Raw genomic sequence first — 24,057 nt, 5'->3', positions numbered from 1 at the left:
TCCTTGGTCTTTGCCAAGGTGTTAAATGTTCACCCAGGAAAACAGGAGGATGTTGTTATGTTGATAAGCTCTCCCTTTCACAACTTAATGTTTCAGTTCCCTTGAAACAGCAACCTCAGGATCCATGTGTACTCCCTGGCCCTTGCCCATACTTGGGCAAACTGCCCTATGGTTTTTTGGGGGAGATAGTCTCTTTTCTCTCTTACTATTCCTAGCATTTTCCTAACCTACTTTTGGTGTGTTTTAACTCTAATTATAAGTCAAGTGGACAGGAGAGAAGATGTGGGTAAATCCTCAGTGGGGCATTTGTTGTCTTGCAAGGCAGAGGCTCCTGCATCACCTTTAGGCAAGGGAGGAACAATAGATTGAACATGAAGAGTGGACCATTTCTTCATGCCTCATGGAGTTAGGGGATCTGAGAATGATAAGCAGCTTCTAAAATGGCTTCCAGTAATTCCCACCCCGGCTGGTAGCCATGCCCTTGTGTAATCACCTATCTTGAGTGTTGACAGGACCTAGTGACTTGCTTCTAATCAATAGCATACAGCAAAAGTGTTGAGATGTCACTTTGGAAATGAGATTCTAAAAGACCATGACTTCTTTCAGTGTGCCTTCTCCCTCTCTGTTTCTGTTCACTCGCTTGTTGTCTTGTGAGCTTCTCCATGAAAAAGGAACCCATGACAAGGAATGGAAAGTGGCCTCCAGACAAGAGACAGTGAGGAACTGACGCACTCAGTTCGAACAGATTACATAAAGTGGATCTTGCCAACAATTCAAGTTCAGAAGGGAATGTTTTCTCCAGTCAGTCCTTGAGATGATTGCATCCTCACGGGACACCTCATTATAGCCACGGGAAAGAGCCTAACCTAAAGACCCAGCTTTGACCAGCCCAGTCAAAGACCAGAATTACTGACCCACAGAAACTGAATTAACAAGGGTTGTTGCTTTAAGCCTGTAAGTTTTGGAGTAATTTGTTACACAGCAATGAATGACTGATATGCTGATGATTCAAGATATTTGAATGGACTGACCTACATGTCCCTATCCTATTTTCTGTGTTTCACCCCTTCTGAATCACAGTCCCGATGTTGGCATAGCAAAGCTATTGCGGTTGAGAATCCTACCTCCTCTAAAGCTCTACTACTCTCATAATTAATTCCTGAACCTGATCCTAAGTGTTTTTGTCTTCCAGGTAAAAGAGGTGAGAGTCTTGACATTCTGCCAAGGTGTCCTCTGGCTTTTACAGTTAGCTTTCAGTTGGTGTTTAACTTTTCATTGTCTTTCTCCATATTATAGATTGCTCCAGTGACAGTGATCCAATTCTGTATTCCTTATAATTATAATTTCCTTGTATTTCTTAAACATTTGATACATTGCATCCACCAGTGCATTCCCTCAATAACTCCTTCAAATGCACAGTAGGAAGCAGCTACAAAAACTCTAAAGACCCAAAAAAGCTATGCTTCCAAAGTCGACTTTAGATGCGGCTATTTCAGTTAGCGAACAAGAAAGAAATTCACAAAAGAAAACAGCAATCTGTATGTCTTATATCTGGAGAATCGTACAAGACCTGCAAAAATTGCTCAGAATGAGCAACGATCAATTCTTGGAGGTTCATTTTAGTTTGGTTTTCTGTGCAGGGGTTTTATTCACATGTATATCTGTATTTACTTTTGACCCCTGCTTGAAGCACCTGCCGGTTCTATATTTGAGGGTGGGTTTTTGTACCCAGGCTGAGAGCTCCGTGCAGGGCTCAGCTCCTGGGAAGATGGTTTATGTTCTGCAGAGAAGAGCCACCTCCAAGGTCCCTAGCTTATGCTTACCCGTAAGTTCATTGAGACTAGAGTGTTATGTGAACATGAAGTATTTTCTGATAAAACTGATTGGTGTATTTTTACCTACTTCTGGAGAGGGTAAAAAGAGTATAAAGTCTATTAAATTTAAGAGTTCCTATTAATACCCATCACCAGGCTGGGTATTAAGGAGGCATGTGTTGTGATGAACACTGGGTGTTATACGAAACTAATGAATCATTGACACTACATCAAAAACTAATGATGTGCCTTATGGTGGCTAACTTAACATAATAAAAAAATAGTCAAAAAAAGAGTTCCTATTAAGATTAGTTTATGGGAACTGAAGAGTACATATATAAATCTAACAAGGAAAAAAGAACTTAAATAAATGGAAAAGAAATTGAACTATTTTTTAACTTATGATGGTCCTTTAAAAAAAATAAAAACCTTTTCACAAAAGCTAACAAACCGAGAAGTGCAGCCACTAGTCGCAAAAAATAATAATAAATAATGCACTAATAAATCTGAAACACTTCCAAGATGGGTAAACAAATGGATAATTGTATTTGCATCTAGATTCATTTAATACTTTTAATTAATATGAATCCTTGAACAATCTTCATATCTTGGGTTGGGGTGAAAAACATTCACTTTCCCATCAAAATTACTGGAAATATGTTTTTTAATTTAATGGCCTTTCAAAGCAGTGGGGTTTTGAGACACAGTTAACACAATTAATCACTGTTTAAGCAAGGAATAAATATAATATACTCCCATATTTTCATTATCCCTTTACAAAATAAACAACTCGAGGTAAATTGTGTTTCCTCTGTGAGCCCACCCACCTTCTCACCTCTGCATTCTGATTAAAGTAAATCACAGATATATCACTTTGTGTGCAAATACTTTATTCTGTGTCTCTAAAAGACATTGCTTTTTACTTTAACTTAAAACACCATTATCACATCCTTTAAAAATGATTAATTATACTTTGTCAGTATTTAGTGTTTGCCTTTTAACTTTGTCTTACATAATTTTAAAAATTTTAGGTCGTTTTAAACAAATCCATTTATTACAAGTGGTTGACATATCTCTTAAGTCTCTCTTAATATTTAGGTTCCCCCTGTATCTTTTTTTTTTTTAATTGTGTGTTAGAAAATGTATTTTTTTCTGTCGATTTTAGTATAGTTTGAATTTTGCTGATTGCCTCCTGTGATGTTAATATGTGCACCTGTTCCTTATATTTCCTGATAATTTCTAGTTACATCAGATTCAGTTTTGAGTTTTTGGAAGACAAGACCACTTCACAGGTGCTGTGCTGTACTTTCATCTAGTTGTCTCTTTACGATGTTAGCTGCCGTACGACCTACTAATTATGTGTTACCATGCCCTTCCTATGACGTGGTGAGCCCTTTCGAGAGCAAATACTGTAGTATTCATCACTTTATCCCTGTTACCTAGCACAGTTGCTCAAATATAATAGATGCCCAATATTTCCTAAATGTTTAGTGAATCCAGGAGCTCATGGCTCAGTTCAGCTCTAACTCTTTGTAGGTCATTGGCAAGACAATTAATTTTTAATGAATCTCATTTTCATGGTCTATAAAATGAAGGGATTGATTTAAACATGGCCTCTAAGATTCCTTCAATGATTATATGAAATGGTCAAAAATATAAACTATCTTGCCCCCACTGAAGGTTGTAAGAAGAGATAAAGGAACCCAACCCATGCACACACACTAAGAAATACTGTTTTCTAGTTTTTTTTATTTTTTTTATTTTATTTTTTTATTATTATTTTTTTTAAAGATTTTATTTATTTGACAGAGAGAGACACAGCGAGAGAGGGAACACAAGCAGGGGGAGTGGGAGAGGGAGAAGCAGGCTTCCCGCAGAGCAGGGAGCCCGATGCGGGGCTCGATCCCAGGACCCTGGGATCATGACCTGAGCCGAAGGCAGACGCTTAACGACTGAGCCACCCAGGCGCCCCTCTAGTTTTTTTTAAAAGAAGCTTTTTACAGGAGTACATTTGCTAAATAGTGCAACAAATTTGGAATAGAATATAATTTGTCAGTTGCTTCTATCAAGCTGGACCAAATAATGTTCAATTGAATTAATACCTTCTGTGATGGATAAGAATATATAAATACATGATACATGAACACATATGAATAATGGTTTCATTGATCTATTGCTTTTTTAGTTTCTCTCTATCATTTATTTCTGCTCTAATCTTTATTATTTCTTTCCTTCTGCTTGTTGTTTGTTTGTTGTTCTTTTTCTAGCTCCTTTAGGGGCAGGGTTAGATTGTTTGTTTAAGACTTTTCTTGCTTCTTAAGATAGACCTGTATTACTCTATTTCCCTCTTAGAACTACTTTTGAGGCATCCCAGAGGTTTTGAATTGTTGTGCTTTCATTTTCACTTTTTTCCATATACTTTTTTATTTCTTCTTTGATTTCTTTGTTGACCCATTCATTGTTTAGTAGCATGTTATTTATTTTTTCTTAATTTTTTATTGTTATGTTAATCACCATACATTACATCATTAGTTTTTGATGTAGTATTCCATGATTCATTGTTTGTGCATAACTCCTAGTGCTCCATGCAGAATGTGCCATCTTTAATACCCATCACCAGGCTAACACATCCTCTCACTCCCCCTCCCCTCTAGAACCCTCAGTGTGTTTTGCAGAGTCCAACGTCTCTCATGGTTCGTCTCCCCATCTGATTCCCCCCCTTCATTCTTCCCCTCCTGCTATCTTCTTCTTTTTTTTTTTTCTTAACATATATTGCATTATTTGTTTCAGAGGTACAGATCTGAGATTCAACAGTCTTACACAATTCACAGCGCTCACCATAGCACATACCTTCCCCAATGTCTATCACCCAGCCACCCCATCCCTCCCACCCCACCACCCACTCCAGCAACCCTCAGTTTGTTTCCTGAGATTAAGAATTCCTCCTATCAGTGAGGTCATATGATACATGTCTTTCTCTGATTGACTTATTTCGCTCAGCATAACACCCTCCAGTTCCATCTATGTTGTTGCAAATGGCAAGATCTCATTCCTTTTGATGGCTGCATAATATTCCATTATATATTCTTCTTTATCCATTCATCTGTCGATGGACATCTTGGCTCTTTCCACAGTTTGGCTATTGTGGACATTGCTGCTATAAACATCGGGGTGCACGTACCCCTTCGGATCCCTACATTTGTATCTATGGGGTAAATACCCAGTAGTGCAATTGCTGGATTGTATGGTAGCTCTTTTTCAACTTTTTGAGGAACCTCCATACTATTTTCCAGAGTGGTTACATCAGCTTGCATTCCCACCAACAGTGTAGGAGGGTTCCCCTTTCTCCGCATCCCCGCCAACATCTGTCCTTTCCTGACTTGTTAATTTTAGCCATTCTGACTGGTGTGAGGTGGTATCTCATTGAGGTCTTGATTTGGATTTCCCTCATGCCGAGTGATGTTGAGTACTTTTTCATGTGTCTGTTGGCCATTTGGATGTCCTCTTTGGAAAAATGTCTGTTCATGTCTTCTGCCCATTTCTTGATTGGATTCTTTGTTCTTTGGGTGTTGAGTTTGATAAGTTCTTTATAGATTTTGGATACTAGCCCTTTATCTGATATGTCATTTGCAAATATCTTTTCTCATTCTGTTGGTTGTCTTTTGGTTTTGTTGACTGTTTCTTTTGCTGTGCAAAAGCTTTTTATCTTGATGAAGTTCCAATAGTTCATTTTTGCCCTTGCTTCCCTTGCCTTTGGTGATGTTTCTAGGAAGAAGTTGCTGTGGCTGAGGTCGAAGAGGTTGCTGCCTGTGTTCTCCTTTAGGATTTTGATGGACTACTGTCTCACATTGAGGTCTTTCAACCATTTGGAGTCTATTTTTGTGTGTGGTGTAAGGAAATGGTCCAGTTTCATTCTTCTGCATGTGGCTGTCCAATTTTCCCAACACCATTTGTTGAAGAGACTGTCTTTTTGCCGTTGGACATTCTTTCCTGCTTTGTCAAAGATGAGTTGACCATAGAGTTGAGGGTCCATTTCTGGGCTCTCTATTCTGTTCCATTGATCAATGTGTCTGTTTTTGTGCCAGTACCATACTGTCTTGATGATGACAGCTTTGTAATAGAGCTGGAAGTCCAGAATTGTGATGCCGCCAGCTTTGCTTTTCTTTTTCAACATTCCTCTGGCTATTCAGGGTCTTTTCTGGTTCCATACAGATTTTAGGATTATTTGTTCCATTTCTTTGAAAAAAGTGGATGGTATTTTGATGGGGATTGCATTGAATGTGTAGATTGCTCTAGGTAGCATTGACATCTTCACAATATTGGTTCTTCCAATCCATGAGCATGGGACGTTTTTCCATTTCTTTGTGTCTTCCTCAATTTCTTTCATGAGTATTTTATAGTTTTCTGAGTACAGATCCTTTGCCTCTTTGGTTAGATTTATTCCTAGGTATCTTATGGTTTTGGGTGCAATTGTAAATGGGATCGACTCCTTAATTTCTCTTTCTTCTGTCTTGTTGTTGGTGTATAGGAATGCCACTGATTTCTGTGGGTTGATTTTATATCCTGCCACTTTACTGAATTCCTGTATGAGTTCTAGCAGTTTTGGGGTGGAGTCTTTTGGGTTTTCCACATAAAGTATCATATCATCTGCAAACAGTGAGAGTTTGACTTCTTCTTTGCTGATTTGGATGCCTTTGATTTCTTTTTGTTGTCTGATTGCTGTGGCTAGGACTTCTAATACTATGTTGAATAGCAGTGGTGATAGTGGACATCACTGCCGTGTTCCTGACCTTAGGGGGAAAGCTCTCAGTTTTTACCCATTGAGAATGATATTTGCTGTAGGTTTTTCATAGATGGCTTTTATGATATTGAGGTATGTACCCTCTACCCCTATACTCTGAAGATTTTTGATCAAGAAAGGATGCTGTACTTTGTCAAATGCTTTTTCTGCATCTATTGAGAGGATCATATGATTCTTGTTCTTTCTTTTGTTAATGTATTGCATCACGTTGTTTGATTTGTGGATGTTGAACCAACCTTGCAGCCCAGGGATAAATCCCACTTAGTTGTGGTGAATAATCCTTTTAATGTACTGTTGGATCCTATTGGCTAGTATTTTGGTGAGAATTTTTGCATCCATGTTCATCAGGGATATTGGTCTGTAACTCTCCTTTTTGATGGGGTCTTTGTCTGGTTTTGGGATCAAGGTAATGGTGGCCTCATAAAATGAGTTTGGAAGTTTTCCTTCCATTTCTATTTTTTGGAACAGTTTCAGAAGAATAAATATTAATTCTTCTTGAAATGTTTGGTAGAATTCCCCTGGGAAGCCATCTGGCCCTGGGCTTTTGTGTTTTGGGAGATTTTTGATGACTGCTTCAATTTCCTTAGTGGTTATAGGTCTGTTCAGGTTTTCTATTTCTTCCTGGTTCAGTTTTGGTAGTTGATACATCTCTAGGAATGCATCCATTTCTTCCAGGTTATCTAATTTGCTGGCATAGAGTTGCTCATAATATGTTCTTATAATTGTTTGTATTTCTTTGGTGTTGGTTGTGATCTCTCCTCTTTCATTCATGATTTTGTTGATTTGGGTCATTTCTCTTTTCTTTTTGATACGTCTGGCCAGAGGTTTATCAATCTTGTTGATTCTTTCAAAGAACCAGCTCCTAGTTTCGTTGATCTGTTCTACCATTCTTTTAGTTTCTATTTCATTGATTTCTGCTCTGATAATTTCTCTTCTCCTGCTGGGTTTAGGCTTTATTTCCTGTTCTTTCTCCAGCTCCTTGAGGTGTAGGGTTAAGTTGTGTACTTGAGACCTTTCTTGTTTCTTGAGAAAGGCTTGTATTGCTATATACTTTCCTCTTAGGACGGCATTTGCTGCATCCCAAAGATTTTGAATAGTTGTGTTTTCATTTTCATTTTCATTGGTTTCCATGAATTTTTTAAATTCTTCTTTAATTTGCTGGTTGACCCATTCATTCTTTAGTAGGATGCTCTTTAGCCTCCATGTACTTGAGTTCTTTCTGACTTTCCTCTTGTGATTGAGTTCTAGTTTCAAAGCATTGTGGTCTGAAAATAGGCAGGGAATGATCCCAATCTTTTGGTACCTGTTGAGACCTGATTTATGACCTAGGATGTGATCGATTCTGGAGAATGTTCTATGGGCACTAGAGAAGAATGTGTATTCTGTTGCTTTGGGATGGAATGTTCTGAATATGTTTGTGAAGTCCATTTGGTCCAGTGTGTCATTTAAAGTCTTTATTTCCTTGTTGATCTTTTGCTTAGATGATCTGTCCATTTCAGTGAGCAGGGCGTTAAAGTCCCCCACTATTATTGTATTGTTGTCAATGCGTTTCTTTGCTTTTGTTATTAATTGCCTTATAGAATTGGCTGCTCCCATGTTAGGGGCATAGATATTTACAATTGTTAGATCTTCTTGTTGGATAGACCCTTTAAGTAGGATATAGTGTCCTTCCTCATCTCTTATTACAGTCTTTGGTTTAAAATCTAATGTGTCTGATATAAGGATTGCCACCCCAGCTTTCTTTTGGTGTCCATTAGCATGGTAAATGGTTTTCCACCCCCTCACTTTCAATCTGGGGTTGTCTTTGGGTCTAAAATGAGTCTCTTGCAGACAGCATATCGATGGGTCTTGTTTTTTAATCCAATCTGATAGCCTGTGTCTTTTGATTGGGGCATTTAGCCCATTTACATTCAGGGTAACTATTGAAAGATAGGAATTTAGTGCCATTGTATTGCCTGTAAGGTGACCGTTACTGTATGTTGTCTGAGTTCCTTTCTGGTCTATGTTGCTTTTAGGCTCTCTCTTTGCTTAGAGGACCCCTTTCAATATTTCTTGTAGGACTGGTTTCGTGTCTGCAAATTCCTTTAGTTTTTGTTTGTCCTGGAAGCTTTTTATCTCTCCTTCTATTTTCAATGACAGCCTAGCTGGATATAGTATTCTTGGCTGCATATTTTTCTCATTTAGTGCTCTGAATATATCATGCCAGTCCTTTCTGGCCTGCCAGGTCTCTGTGGATAAGTCTGTTGCCAGTCTAATGTTTCTACCATTGTAGGTTACATATCTCTTCTCCCGAGCTGCTTTCAGGATTTTCTCTTTGTGTCTGAGACTCGTAAGTTTTACTATTAGATGTCGGGGTGTTGACCTATTTTTATTGATTTTGAGAGGGGTTCTCTGTGCTTCCTGGATTTTTATGCCTGTTTCCTACCCCAAATTAGGGAAGTTCTCTGCTATAATTTGCTCCAATATACCTTCTGCCCCTCTCTCTCTTTCTTCTTCTTCTGGGATCCCAATTATTCTAATGTTGTTTTGTCTTATGGTATCGCTTATCTCTCGAATTCTGCCCTCGTGATCCAGTAGTTGTTTATCTCTCTTTTTCTCAGCTTCTTTACTTTCCATCATTTGGTCTTCTATATCACTGATTCCCTCTTCAGCTTCATTTATCCTAGCAGTTAGCGCCCCCATTTTTTATTGCACCTCATTAATAGCCTTTTTGATTTCGACTTGGTTAGATTTTAGTTCTTTTATTTCTCCAGAAAGGGTTTCTCTAATAACTTCCATGCTTTTTTCAAGCCCAGCTAGTATCTTTAAAGTGATGACTCTGAACTCTAGATCCGACATCGTACTAATGTCCGTATTGAGTAGGTCCCTGGCAGTCGGTACTACCTCTTGTTCTTTTTGTTGAGGTAATTTTTTCCATCTTGTCATTTTGTCCAGAGGAGAATAGATTAATGAGAGAACAAAATGTTAACAGGGTAACAACATCCCCAGAAAATATACTCTAAACAAATCAGAAAAGACCTGAAGCTGGGGGAAAAGAAAGGGAAAGAAAGAAAAAAGAAAAGGAAAAAAAAAAGGAAAAAGAAAAAGATAAAAACAAACAAAAACAGAACAACAACAAAAAAATAAAACAGAATATTATCAAATATGATCAGGCTGGTGAATAGATCAGTGCCACACACTAGACTTTGGGTGTATTTTGGTCTGTTAGAAGAAAATGCCTCCCAAAATTTTAAAGAAAGAAAAACTTATATATGTACAAAAATAAAGGTTGATATGATGAAGGGATGGAATATGACTGTTAAGATGAAAATTATAAAAAGTTTCATAAAAGGAATTGATAAGAAGTTGTTTGAAAAAAGAAAGAAGAGGATTTAAAAAAAAAAAGGGAGAGAATGTGATCAGGCAGGAGACTAGAGCAAAGCCATACACTAGAGATATAGGGTATATTTTGATCTGTTAGAAGAAACTGTATCTCAAAATTTTAAAGAGAGAACAACTTATATATATATATATATATGCCAAAAATAAGGGTAACTACTATGAAGGGATAGAATATGACTCTAAAAATGAAGAATAAAAATGTTTTTTAAAAAAGGGATTGATAAGATGTTGGTTGAAAAAGGGAAAAAGAAAAATTCAAAAAAAAAAAGACAGTTAAAAAAAAATTAACTATGAAAGACTAAAGAATCATGGTAAAAAAGCCATGGATTCTATGTGCAGTATTCCCCCAGCACTGGAGTTCTGCCGTTCTCATTGATCGGTAAACTTGGTCTTGGCTGGCTGTTCTTGCTGATCTTCTGGGGGAGGGGCCTGTTGCCGTGGTTCCCAAATGTCTTTGCCTGAGGTGGAATTGCCCAGCCCTTGCCCGGTCCAGGCTAAGTCATCTGCTCGGGTTTGCTCTCGGGAGCTTTTGTTCCCTGCAAGCTTTCCGTACAGCTTTGGAGGAGGAGAGTGAAAATGGCGGCCTCCCAATCTCCACCCCGAAGGAGCCGAGAACTCAGGGCCCCGCTCCTCAGTGCGCCCCCAGAGAAAAGCCATCACTCCCGTCTCCCCAGTCTCCGGCCACACTCCGTGCTCACCCGGCCTGTGACCGAGGGTTTCTATCTCTGGCACCCGACCCCGTGTGGGGTCTCCAAACCCAGCAGATCCCTGCGGTGCGCTCCCACACCGCTCCTCCTGGGGGAGCAAGGGGAGTCTCCCCGGATCTGCCACCTGTTGGGTCCCTGCTGGAGGAGCAGTGGCCCGATTGTGCCGCGGATCACGGTTTATGGCAACCCCGAGCTGAGAGCCCGCACCTCCGCTCCCTCTCTGCAGCTGGCTTCCCTGCTCCGATACCTGGGAGCTCTGCTGCACTCAGGCACCCCTGGTCTTTCTGTGACCCGAGGGTCCTGAGACCACACTGTCCCATGAGGGTTCCACCCCCCGCTTAGCCACTGGAGCAACGTCCCTCAGTGGAGCCGACTTTTAAAACTTCCGATTTTGGGCTCCGCGGCTCTATCACTTGCCAGAAGCGGCGGTCAGAGGCCCCTCCCCGCCATCTAGCCTCCTGAATATCGCCTCGGATTCACTTCTCCACACGACCTACCTTCCAGAAAGTGGTTGCTTCTGTTCAGAGAGTTGTTGCTATTCTTTTCTTTGATCTCCTGTTGAGTTCGTAGGTGTGCAGAATGGTTTGATCCCTATGCAGCTGAATTCCTGAGACCAGACGAAATACAGGTCTCCTACTCCTCTGCCATCTTGCTCCGCGCCCTAGTAGCATGTTATTTAACCTCCATGTATTTGTGGTCTCTACAGATTTTTTTCTTGTGAATGACTTCTTATTTCATAGTGTTGTGGCCAGAAAAAATGCATCGTGTGACTTGATCTTCTTGAATTTGTTGACCTTCGTTTTGTGGTCCAATATGTGACCTATTCTGGAGAATGTTCTCTGTGCTCCTGGAAAGAATGTGTATTCTGCTGTTTTTAGGATGGGATGCTCTGAATGTATCTGTTAAATCCATCTGTTCCGGAGTGTCATTCAAAGCCATTGTTTCCTGGTTGATGTTCTGTTTAGATGATCTGTCTGTTGTTTGTTGATGTAATGACGTAGATGATGTAAGTGGGTGTGTTAAAGTCCCCTACTCTTACTGTATTATTATCAATTAATTCCTTTAGGTTTTTTATTAACCATTTTATGTATTTAGGTGCTACTGTGTTGGGCACATAAATATTTAATAATCATCATATATTCTTGTTGGATTGTCCCCTTTATTATTATATAGTGTCCTTCTTTATCTCTTCTTACAGTCTATTTTAAGGTGTATTTTGTCCAATATAAGTATTGCTACTCTGGCTTCCTTTTGACATCATTTGCATGACAGATGTTTCTCCATCCTCTCACTTTCAATCTGCAGGTGTCTTTAGGTCTAACATGTGTCTCTTGTAGGCAGCATATAGATGGGTCTTGCTTTTTTATCATTTTTCCACCCTATCTCTTCTGATGGGAGTGTTTCATCTCTTTACATTCAAAGTAATTATTGATAAATATGTACTTATTGCCATTTTCTTACTTGTTTTGTGGTTGTTTCTGAAGATTTTCTCTGATCCTTTCTTGTCTTCCTCTCATGTTTTGCTGATTTTCTTGATTTATATATCTGGATTTCTTTCTCTTTATTCTATGCAAATTTATTAGTGGATTTGATATATGCTTACCGTATGTTTGTATATAACATCTTCTGCATATAACAGTCTATATTAAGTTGATGGTTGTTTAAGTTTGAACCTATTCTTCTCTCCTTTCCTCCCCACATTTTAGGTATATGTCACTATGTTTTATATCATTTTTTGTGAGTTCCTTGACTAATTTTTACAGAAATATTCATTTTTACTGCTTTTGTGTTTCCTATATTTATACTGTCACTTTTGGTCTCTCCTTTCCATTCAAAGAGTCCTATTTAATATTTCTTGCAGAGTTGGTTTAGTGCCCACAAACTCCTTTATCTTTTGTTTGTCTGGGAAATTATCTCTCCTTCTGTTGTGAATGATAGCCTTCCTGGATAGAATATTCTTGGCTACAGAGTCTTCCCATTAAGCGTTTTGAATATATCATGGCATTCTCTTCTGGCTTGCCAAATTTCTGTTGAAAAATCTCCTGCTAGCCTTATAGGTTTTCCCTTGTAAGTTAAGGACTTTTTTTTTTTTTTTTTTTTGCTGCTTTTAAATTTTTTTCTTTTTCACTATATTTATAAACTTAATTATAATATGTTTTGGCGTCTGTCTGCTTTTATTGATTTTGATGATTGATCTCTGTGCCTCCTGGATCTGGATGTCTGTTTCCTTCCACAGGGTAGGGACGTTTTTAGTTATTTCTTTGAATAAATTTTCTGTCTCCCCTTTCTCTCTCTCCTTCTTCTGGAGCTCCTTTACAATGTAAGTTACTACATTTGATGGAGTCATTGAGTTCCCTAAGTCTGTTCTCATTTTGCATAATTCTTCTTTCTCTCTTTTGTTCAGCTAATTACTTTCCATTACTCGGTCTTCTAAGTCACTAATTCATTCCTCTCCTTCTTCCATCCTGCTGTCCATTCTGTCAAGCGTGCTTCTCATTTTATTTATTGTACCCTTTATCTCTACTATGTCATTCCTTACCTCTGTTTTAAAGGTCTCATTCATGTCTTCCACTCTTTCCTCAAATCCAGTGAGTATCCTTATGACCATTGCTTTAATGTCTTTATATATCAGGCCTGTCCTTATATCTGTTTTGTTTAGATCTCTGGTTGTGGTCTTGTCCTATTCATTCATTTGGGATAAACTTCTCTATCGCCTCATTTTGTCTGCCCCTCTGTGTCTGTTTCTGTGTGTTAAGAAAGTCAGCTGTGTCTTCTCTTCTTGAAAGTAGTGACTTTATGAAGTGGAGACCCTGGAGTGCCCTGCAGTGCCGTGTCCCCTGTTCACCAGACTCTGGCCCTTCAAGAGCGTGTTCTGTGTGTGTTCTTTACATCCTGCTGTTGTGTCTGGGTCACTTTTTCTTTCTGTGCAGTCAACTGCACTGACTCTCTGCCTGTTGAGGGCTGTGCTTGCTCTCCGTTAGTGGGACCCAAGCAGACGAGCTCTCAGGGGGCGTGCCACTGGGGAACTTGGGAGCAGAGCAGTTGGTGTTAGCAAAAGGCTGCTGGGCCACTAGTCCTCTACCAGGCTCCTGGTGGCCGGTGGCTGCATGCCAGCACAGTCAGGGCCATGCCACTAAGCATGGTGTGGTGGTTTGACTCATATTGAACTGTTCTGAATTGTCTAAACATTGATTCTCTAGCTCAATGGTCACAGAGTCAGTGAGGATATTATAGCTTCTAGGCACCAGTACTCAAGCGTTCTTAGAGATTTGTTGAGCTCATTATGGAAATAGAAAGTACAATCATTTTTCTATTCCAAACAAAACTATTTTTCCACTCTGTGTTAATAAACCAGATATATTTGCATCACTCACTGGAAAGTCGCAGTTCTATCAGAAATTAGAGCACCTGATTACCACAAGAAAAGACAGGATTGGTATCTGATACCTAAAAGCAACAATAATCAATTGGTTTTGAAATGGGCATATTAATCATAGACTTTCTGTCCTCAAAACACAGAAATGTGTCCTTGTAATAAACTGTTCCCTAGGATCAGAGCATTATTACTAAAAATGTAGAACAAAATCTAAAATTTTTTTTTATTCTTTAAAGCTATGGATGCTGTTCATATTCTTGAAAATCATCAACTTTAAAGATAACACAAAAAGCAGCCTATTGGCTAAAACACACAATATGCACAGGTACACACAAACACCCATACACAAAAGTGTTCTCCCATATTAAACTCTCCAACGGTAAAAAATACTGCTTGAGTAATTGCTTTTATTAATTTAAAATGTTTCTGTTCTAGAGATGGTAAATATTACAAAATATGATTAAGGCTTATGATTCTAACATCATTATATGTTCCTTTATGATTGATGTCCCATAGTTGAATTTAAATTTCTCTTTGCCACTTTAAAACAAGGTGATTGCACACGTGACTCCATTATCCTTCAGTGGTAGACAAGCATGATTTGACCCTCTATCCAATTAGAATATGTCCCAGGATTTCAAGATTTGGCACAGCTAAGATGACACTCCTCTAAACATTATAAGTACCAGACAACCTCCTGGTACCCATTTAGTTTGTTACTGAATTTTTACCATGTTTGTTATTGTTACATTATATGTACACTAAGATTTGATTAAATATCTCACCATTTTGGTCTTTTCCTATATCTTACAAATCTAATTTACATTCAGTCTTTGATGTTCCAAAGACCTCAGCTAAAATTTGTACTCACTTATCAGCAACATAAATATTGAATATGATTAAAATCACTTTCTTTTCTTCTCTAGATTTTCACCAACCCACAGTTCTAGGAGATTTACAGAAGTTGTGATCAATATATACCATTGTGGAGAACATAGCACTTTTTGTACTGTACAAGATAATTTTTTTAATGGAGATTCTTTATTTTCCATGCGTAAAAGTAGGGAAAAGTAAAAAGTGGGAAAAATAAATTACAAAAATTATTTTTAAAAAGAAAACACTGCTTATGCTTAGGCAATTCTTAAATATAATAATTTAATAATTTAAACTGACTAGAAATGTACCTATTTTACTCCAAATGTGTTTGCTTTTTCACAGTGAAATATTTGATGATGCATCAGAGACAGTCCAAAAAATGGTCAAAATTATTACTCATTACATAACATTCAGGCTGAATGTGTTTACTCAATGAGCAATTATGGATTTAATATCCAAGATTGGTTATCGTCTCATATTACTTGCCAGAATATTTAAAATCAGGTAGTTCTGCTGCTTTGTCAGAAAAAAAGTCATATTTATACATGGAAATGATTCAAACATAAATATTTGGAAAGGAAATATACAATAGAATAGACAAACTGAGATTATTCCTCTCTCCCCCCAAACCATTATCAGTTTTAAACAAATAAAATTACATATTATGTGATTATGTAGCTTATATAGTAAGGTATAGGTAGTATGTCCCAAACTAATCTGTTCCAACAGGTATAATAAATAAAATAACATATGTTTAAAAGTGACATTCTCTGGTGGCAAAAAAAGAATCCTACATGATTTAAATTTTTCTTAAAAGAATATGACTGAGGCAGTCCTTCCAGTGGTAATATTCAAATGATTTACTTAAATTAGGATGGTCAAATTCTTTGGTCTATCCACTTCAACTGGGTATTAGTGTAGGAACTTAAATTGCATAATGCTAACAATTGCACATAATTCTAGCAATTGATTTTAGAAAAGACAATGATAGATGTTTTGCTATCCTTATTCCAAATCAAATGGTCTTGTGTAGATTTGCCTCTCCAGAGTTTCAGATTCCAATGAGTGCTTTGGAAAAAAAGACATTTCCTCCCTGGTATTATCACAGATACTGTTTTCAGCCTCACAAAGTGTCCAGCCAATGCAGTGGAATCCAAGCTATAGGCAAGTACAAATGTTCCTAAAATTTGTAAATGTGCCACTCAAAATGTTATTTCTTTTCATTTCCAACCCTCACATCACCACCAGAAGTCCGATAGACAGAGGGAAGGCTAAAAAATTATTACATTGGTAAGTAACTCTGATAGATTAAAGAGGTTTAATTTAACAGAGGTTTATAGCTGATTGACACAACACAGCAAATTTCATTGAGTTTGTTTTGAATAATGCAGCACATGTTCGGTCATGCTACCCACATACCAATTTGTACTAAGCAACAGTCATTTGATAAATAGTAATCTCGTAGTCGTGAAAGAGTTAATATTCCAGTGTACAAAATAGTTTGTCCACTGGAAATCAGGTACAACTGATGATATATTTGAATTTTTGGGGAGGGAAAAAAAACATATTTAGCTAAGGACTTTCTACTTATTAATATTATATTGAGGAAGCCAGTAATAATATTTTGAATGTTTATAAAACTTCTACATTGAGATTCCATTAGAGGAAATCTGAGACTTTGGTCTTTACGAGTTGCTATTTCATTGTCAATATTTTACTAGATAGTATTTTGTTGTAATGAAAAACATTTCAACCTTTACATATCTGATTTTAAGACGAGATACTCTACTTGGCAGACAGTTTTTAAAGGGCACAGTTTCTGTTAAGTGTTTTTGCTATTGTATAAATTAAGAAACAAAATTCTATAAAGAGCAAAGGAATATATAGTTAGCAACATAGTAGTTTACCCCCAGCATCAAGATAAAAGTATCCTACCTTTTAAAAAGAGTTTAGATTACCATGGTTAATTTTTTAAGGTTCAATTATCTGAAATCTGGAACACAGGTTTAAAAATTATCTATACTATTTAGTGTTGGTTCTGACTAGAACATTTACACATAAATGACTTGATGGGTAAAGTTTGAGATAACTTACACACACACACACACACACACAAACACATACACACACACACACACCTTCACTCCCCGCCACAAACTATAATTTAGTGTTTCCCAAATATGCTTGATGAAAACAGTTATCAGAGGGACCTTTTAAAACAAATGATAGAACTTTCCAAGGAGATTCTGATTATCTAGATATAGAGATATTCACAAATATATCTTATATAGATTCAAATCACCAACTCTTTCTACTATGTTAAAGTTTTGTGGAAGAACTTTAAAACACAAGAAAACATGGCTCTAATTTCTGCAAAGCACTCCAGTAACAAACCTGAGAGTGGTCCTAAATAGCTTTTTTGGAGCAAACTAGAGCCATAGTTTATGAAACATAGTTTACCTGTGCATTTTTTCTTCTCCTAGACTTTTAGGATTATTAAGGCAATCAAATACTGAAATGAATTATTAAAGAATATTGCTTTGAAATATCTATAAAAGAAAAACTATCTGGTTTAGATATTTACTTGTCCAAATAGATTATCAATCTAGGACACATTCAGCACTGTATCTAAGGATCTATAGCTCTTTGATTCTTTATCAATTATCACTAAACTGATTAGATGACTTCATAAATGAACAGAGAACAGTTCAAAACAGTTTGTCAGTAATATGAATAATAATGATCTTCAGTGACAAAATAATAAAGCCAATGTCTAATAAAGTCAAATAGAGTTTTATGTTTCACTATTGTTTTCAAATACTATGGTTATTGACATCTGAAAAAGAGTTCCGTCATATACTTAGCTCTTTATCTAGTTGAATGTGCAACTTTTAATAGAGAGAGACCACATTTATGATCCTGACTATGGTTACCCAGTGCTACCGACTGCCGACTGAAATCTGTGTTATGGTTGTTGCTATTATGTCAAGGTATTCCCTGGTTTATTTTCAGCCTTTCACTGTGTAATGAATCAGTCATCCCACTTGTTTGTTTATAACTATGACACATCATTTGTTTTCCAATGAGAAATCTTCAAAAAGTATAGGAAAAAAGCAATTATTTTGTGATACTCACTTGCAATAAAAGTTTGCACACTCTTTCTCCACTTGAATACATTTAGCATTTTTATTTAAAATTACTGCCCCCGCCCCGTCCCTGAACCATATTCTTTTTTTTTAATCTTTTTTTTTTTTTTTTAAGATTTTATTTCTTTATTTGAGAGAGAGAATGAGAGACAGAGAGCATGAGAGGGAGGAGGGTCAGAGGGAGAAGCAGACTCCCTGCCGAGCAGGGAGCCTGGCTGCATCATATTCTTGAATTAACATGTAACTCTCTATATGTTCTGTATTTCTTTTCATAAGCAGAATTAGAGACTTATTCAAAAGGCTGATAGCATATGAGCTCATAAACTAGAGGCAACCTCTTAGAAGCGCAAGTTTTCTCAACTATGCTGTGTTTCTAGGCATCTGTCAAGAAGGAAGCAAACATGAAAATGAGTAAGACCTTGAGCAGTGTGTGTGTATCTTGCTAGCAGTGCTTTGTATTTTAAACAGAGTCCACTTTTATTAGGTTATTGTTGGTCATTAATGGAGAGGGTTTGCACTTAACCCTATGTGCTGCATCATTCGAACTATCCCCAAAGAATATTCTGGCTGTACACAGTGAGACTATAATCCTTCTGTATTCCTTTCTGAAATTTTGGTTCAGTAGTCCATATATAATTGCATTGAGGCAGCTGTTGAAATATGCCATATAGTAACTGGCCACAAATAGCCACTCTGGGACCCTGGGCTCCACGCTGACGGGGTCTGAAGCCACAGCGAGACCAATAAAGTTGAGAGGAGCCCAACAAATGGCAAAAAGGACAAAAACCACAAACATGGTGACAAAATTCCTCAAGTCCTGTGGTTTCATTTTGGGTTTATTGTCAGGTTTCACCCTCCATCTGACCTGAAGAACCAGGATCCATATTCTTAGGTAACAGAAGGTGACTATGGTCATGGGAACTATGAAATGGAAAACCACTACGGCTATGGTGTATGCTGAACTGATAGACTGCGCAAAGGTGCAGGAGTAGATCCTTGGGTCATACTGCAGGGTTCCGGTACGCAAGTTGGGCATGACCGCCACGAGCGTCAGCATCCATATCAGGAACACGTGGCGGAGGGAATTCTTGTTACTGTACAGCTTGTCGTACTTGAGACTGTGGCAGATGGAGCAGTAACGGTTAATGGCAATTCCAGTGATGCTGAATATGGAGCCGATGACACTGAGGCCCAGCAGGAAACCACTGATTTGGCAGCGCAAATAGCCCAGATGCCATCCGTTGTTAAATATAGATGTCAGCGCCACGGGGTACGGGTAAACAGCCACCACCAGGTCTGCAACTGCAAGGCTCACCACAAATACATTTCCTAAGAGAGAAAGGTTTAGGAAGTACGGGTTATCACCAGTTTTATATGGATTGCATTGGTTTTCTTTCAAAGTTATTATTTTTTTAGAGAGCTGTTTCTGCACCTCCCGTAACCTGGCATCACGGCTCCTGCCATATTATAACTGAAATGGAGGCCATTTTCATCAGGAAGCAAGCCCACTGTTGCCCTTGTCAGGCCAATTCTGCTGTTCACAAATTCCTGCATTCCTAAGACAAGGCATAGTCCATGTTCAAAACTGTTGTTCATCGAACTATTTGGTTGCTGTTCTTGGACAGCAATGAATCCTTGACCCTTGGTACAATAGGTAAGAGAAAAAGGGTTTTTTCATCGACTGTCTGGGCTAGAATATTGACTTCACCCCTTCCTAGCTGTCTAACTGGGGCAAGTTATATTATCTCACCAAATGTCAATTTCCTCTTCTGTAAGATGGGGTTAATGACAGTACCCTCTTGACAAGGCTCTGATGAGGACAAATTGAGGCAATCTATGTCAAGTGCTGAGCGGTATCTGTCACATAAGTGCTCAATTAATGTTGTTGGTATTCTACAACACTCTCACCTCAATCCAAAGGAAAAGGTAGAAATACTTCTAGATTTCATAAAGAACTTACGGTATAAAAAATTAAACCCTAAATATTTTCTATGTTAATATGATAACACATTTGAAAGTATAAAAACAAGGAACTCTAGTCAAATTTTCTAAGATAGTCTGCAAAGTATGTTCTTTACTTTTGTAGCTCATTTGCCTTAGTTTCTTACTATTCCTTCTGCCTCCAATGGCTCTTCTAATTTTTAAAATGCTACCCATTTTCCCAAATCCATCTTAAATGGAAATGCCTCAAGCCTTTACTTATTTGCCCAACTACATGGAAGACCTTCCTCTTTCGCAGGCTTCTAAATCACTTTATTTATACCACATTTAATTTAGATTAAATTGTAATAAATTTCAATAAAACCTTATTAAGTGCATTCAGTAGGTACTGGATAAACAGGAAAGAACAGACAGGGATCCTATGATCCTCAAACTGAGAAAAAATTAAAAGAGAGAAAGAAGTGTAAGAGTATGTGTAGAAAAAGAGGTAGCAAGGAATGGAGTGAGCTAGGAAGAAGTGGGGAGGAACATTCCAGGAGGAGTGACCATATATTTTGCCTTTTATTATATTTATTCGTAAACTTAAGTTTCCTATATTTCTATACCATAGTACCCTAAGAGTGTGTCCTCCTTGTAATCGGATCTTGAATAGTAGTTCCCAGTGAGACTTTTGCTCAAATGCTTGATGGCAGATATTAAATTGTCATCTCCCAATATCTGAAATAAAACCACCTTTGTATCTGAGGTTCCTATTTGATTAATTTTATTCCACATCCCTCCAAAAATTGCAAAGAAATGAAGTAAAAAAGCAGGTGTGGCTAAAAAAAAAAAAAAAAAAAGGGAAGGTTTTGACATATAGGTAGGAATTTCAGATAAATTGTTGTAAAAACAATTTCTTTGAAAACTGGTTACATGAGACCAAATGAAAGCAATAAAAACATATTTATTTTTCCCCACAGAACAATTTCAATCACCAATGAAATATTTAAATTCTAAAGTGGTTTTGTTTTAATGAATTTTTAACTCAAAATGCATAATACTTAAAAAATACTTATAATATATGAAATTCAGCTACAAATTATCATCGAAGCAGTCCATTTTTACCCAGAACGCTATGGTGACAAACTGGCATAGATTTATTTTTAAAGAGCTTAAAAATAAGATCATAAACAATGTCATAGATTTCTTTCATAGCTTTAATCCTCTGTTCCATTTAGTTTATAACAATTATGCTTCTTTTTTGTTCAAGTCATTGCATTAATTAAATCATTAGTTTACTTTTCTTTGAGCTAATCCCCTTTTACAAGTGTCTGGAGAAAAAAAAAATTAAGCCATAGACTCTACTACACAGATGTGGCTATCAGGTAACGCAGCTGGAAGCTTTGTCATATCTGCAGGTGTGTGTGTGTTGGGGAGGAGGAGGAATGATAAGAGTAATTAACTTCATCATGATTATACACATTATAAAATCATCTCTTCTATCTCAGCTCTATGTACCTCCAGAGAGATAGCGATCTATCCTTTTTACAGGCATCCAACACTCCCTACAACCAGCACAGCAATGCATTCTGAAACTTAAAATAATTTCTGTTCGTGGCTAGAAATTCCTTTTTTTTTTTTTTAAGATTTTATTTATTTGACAGAGAGAGACACAGTGACAGAGGGAACACGAGCAAGGGGAGAGGGAGAGGGAGAAGCAGGGGGAAGGGAGAGGGAGAAGCAGGCTTCCCGTGGAGCAGGGAGCCCGATGCGGGGCTCGATCCCAGGACCTTGAGATCAAGACCTGAGCCAAAGGCAGTCGCTTAACCGACTGAGCCACTCAGGTGCCCCTAGCAATTCCTTTTCTGTTGGATTTACTTCCAGTCCTTACCACAGAGGAATTATGGACTCCTAGGATGTTAAGATTGAGAGGAATATTAGTGATCATGCAGATTAATTCCTACTTTTTAGAGATGAGGAAAACAGAAATACAGAGTTAAATTGGATGAAGTCATACAATTAATGCAAGACTGCAACAATGCTGTTTGTTAATGTTGCTCAGTGCATTTCCTTAAGGAAGTTCCTGTGGCCAGAAATATGTGAGTGTTGGATATTGGGCCCTCTGGCCAGGCAGGCCCGGGCTTAGAGCCTCTTCAGGCATAATTCCAAAAAAGCATCTTAGAACCAGAATGAGGGGAAGGGAAGGCAGTTCGAAGTCTCTCTTCTGGTAACAAGAAGAAACAGCTGACAGCCTCACAGTGACTAAAGACACAAGCAAATTATAAAATGCTGAGCAAACATTCATTCTGGTGAATAAAACCTTAAATTGTAGGGGAAATATGGCACAGATACGAATAAAATCAGTTATTAGACAGCTGAAAAGTTGCCTTGTCTAAACTGCTTCCTTCGGAACTAGTCCCGGGACTTCCCTCTGGGAATGGCCAAAGCAAGGAGCCATTGCTTTTCTAAGTATTTCTCTTCTTCTCACCATCTTCCCATACCTCAAGCTATTAACAGCGCCCATGAGGGCAGTGCCCATCTGAGATGTCTTTCTCCCCCTCCAATAAGACCTGGCATCGAGTTATATCTTTAAACAAAATGCAGAGTGGATGTATATTGTATGGACTAAGCTGAAAGGATGTTTGAATGCAGGGCTCCAGGGTCATGTTCCCCAGCAGAGACAAGCTGCATGAGATGTAAGAAGTGGAAGTGAAGGGCAGTCAGGCTCTCTCCGCATTCCGAAGCTCGGCGTGCAGCTCCAGGCACCATGGCGGCTCTGGCTCTTTGACTCCTATCCACTGGCCTGCAGTGATGGTGGGGGTGGGCTGGGGGGAGGTAGGGGGCTGGGGGATCCAGCGTGCCCACAGCTCCTGCTCCTTCTCTGAGGTCCACCCTGGCTTGGGGAACGTGAGAGACTGGCAGGAATTCAGTTCATCCTCCTGGGTTCCAGTCCTTCCTCCAAGATTCTCCTTGCTTTCCATTTTGACATCCATCTTTTCTTCTCAGCTGCCTTATCTATGGACTTGAGGCTTGTGATGGTTAATTTTATGTGTCAACATGACCAGGTCATGGGGTGCTCAGAGAGCTGGTTAAACATTACTTCTAGATGTGTCTATGAGCGTGTTTCCAGAGGAAATTAGCATTTGAATAGGCCTGGTAAAGTCGATGTCCTCTTCATTGTGGGTGAGCATTATCCAACCCATTACGGGATTGAATAAAACAAAAAAGTTGGAGGAAAGGGGAACTCACTCTCTCTGCCCGACTACTTGGGCTGGATACCAGTCTTCTCAGCCTGTGGACCGTAACTGACGGCATCGGTGCTCCTGGACCGTGGACCCCCAAGTGGTGGTGTGATCTGAAAGAGCTCTTCTAGACTATGTATTGTCTGAGCCACCAGATCGTAAAGATGGCATGCACAGCGTCAAACAGAAGTGGAATAGACAAAACCTGGCTCAAGTATATACTGAGGGCCCAAGGAAATTGCATGAGCAAGTGTCACAGATGCCCATGGCCCACATTCCTGCATCACTGCCCCCTTGTTCTCAGCCTGCACCTATGGCCTCATGAGAAGTCCCCTTTGGTCAGTTAATAAGGAAGAAAAAAATCTTTTGGCATGCTTTACAGATGGGTTTTCATGATAGGCTGGTGCTGCCCAAAATTGGATGTTGTAGCACTAGGGACAAGGTCAAATCCAGGGACAAGGATAAAGGAAAATACTCCTAGTGCAAAGAACTTTGAACAGAACTTCAAACTGGTTGTTCATTTTGCCTGGACAGAGAGACTGTCACAGGTACATGTTTACATTGATTCATGGGGAGTGGCTAATGGTATAGCTAGACAGTCAAAGGTTGGAAGGAACAGGTTTAGAAAACTGGTAACACAGGAATCTGGAGAAGGGGTAGGAGCATACACCTCTCAGCATGGGCACTGAGTGTGAAAATACTTGTGTCCCATACGAACACTCACCAAAAAGCAACCTCAGCAGAAAAGGATTTGTTTTTGTTTTGTTTTGTTTTATTAGCAGAAGAGGATCTTA

At 38.4% G+C, this 24,057-nt stretch overlaps 1 protein-coding gene across 1 annotated transcript in view; it reads right to left on the bottom strand.

The window, feature by feature from the left end:
* Positions 1–18,047: 18,047 nt before the first annotated feature.
* Positions 18,048–24,057, bottom strand: part of MTNR1A (melatonin receptor 1A) — a 37,767-nt gene continuing 31,757 nt past the window's right edge. The window contains exon 2 of the mRNA XM_078068259.1: positions 18,048–19,493. Coding sequence (XP_077924385.1) covers positions 18,562–19,493 — 932 coding nt within the window. The 3' untranslated portion in view covers positions 18,048–18,561. The remainder of the gene's footprint in view (positions 19,494–24,057) is intronic.

Source organism: Halichoerus grypus, chromosome 3 (genome assembly GCF_964656455.1).
Source record: "Halichoerus grypus chromosome 3, mHalGry1.hap1.1, whole genome shotgun sequence".
In the NCBI taxonomy this organism is placed as follows: Eukaryota; Metazoa; Chordata; class Mammalia; order Carnivora; family Phocidae; genus Halichoerus; species Halichoerus grypus.
The sequence above is the reverse complement of the archived record's forward strand: the minus strand, read 5'-3'. Positions and strand labels throughout refer to the sequence as shown.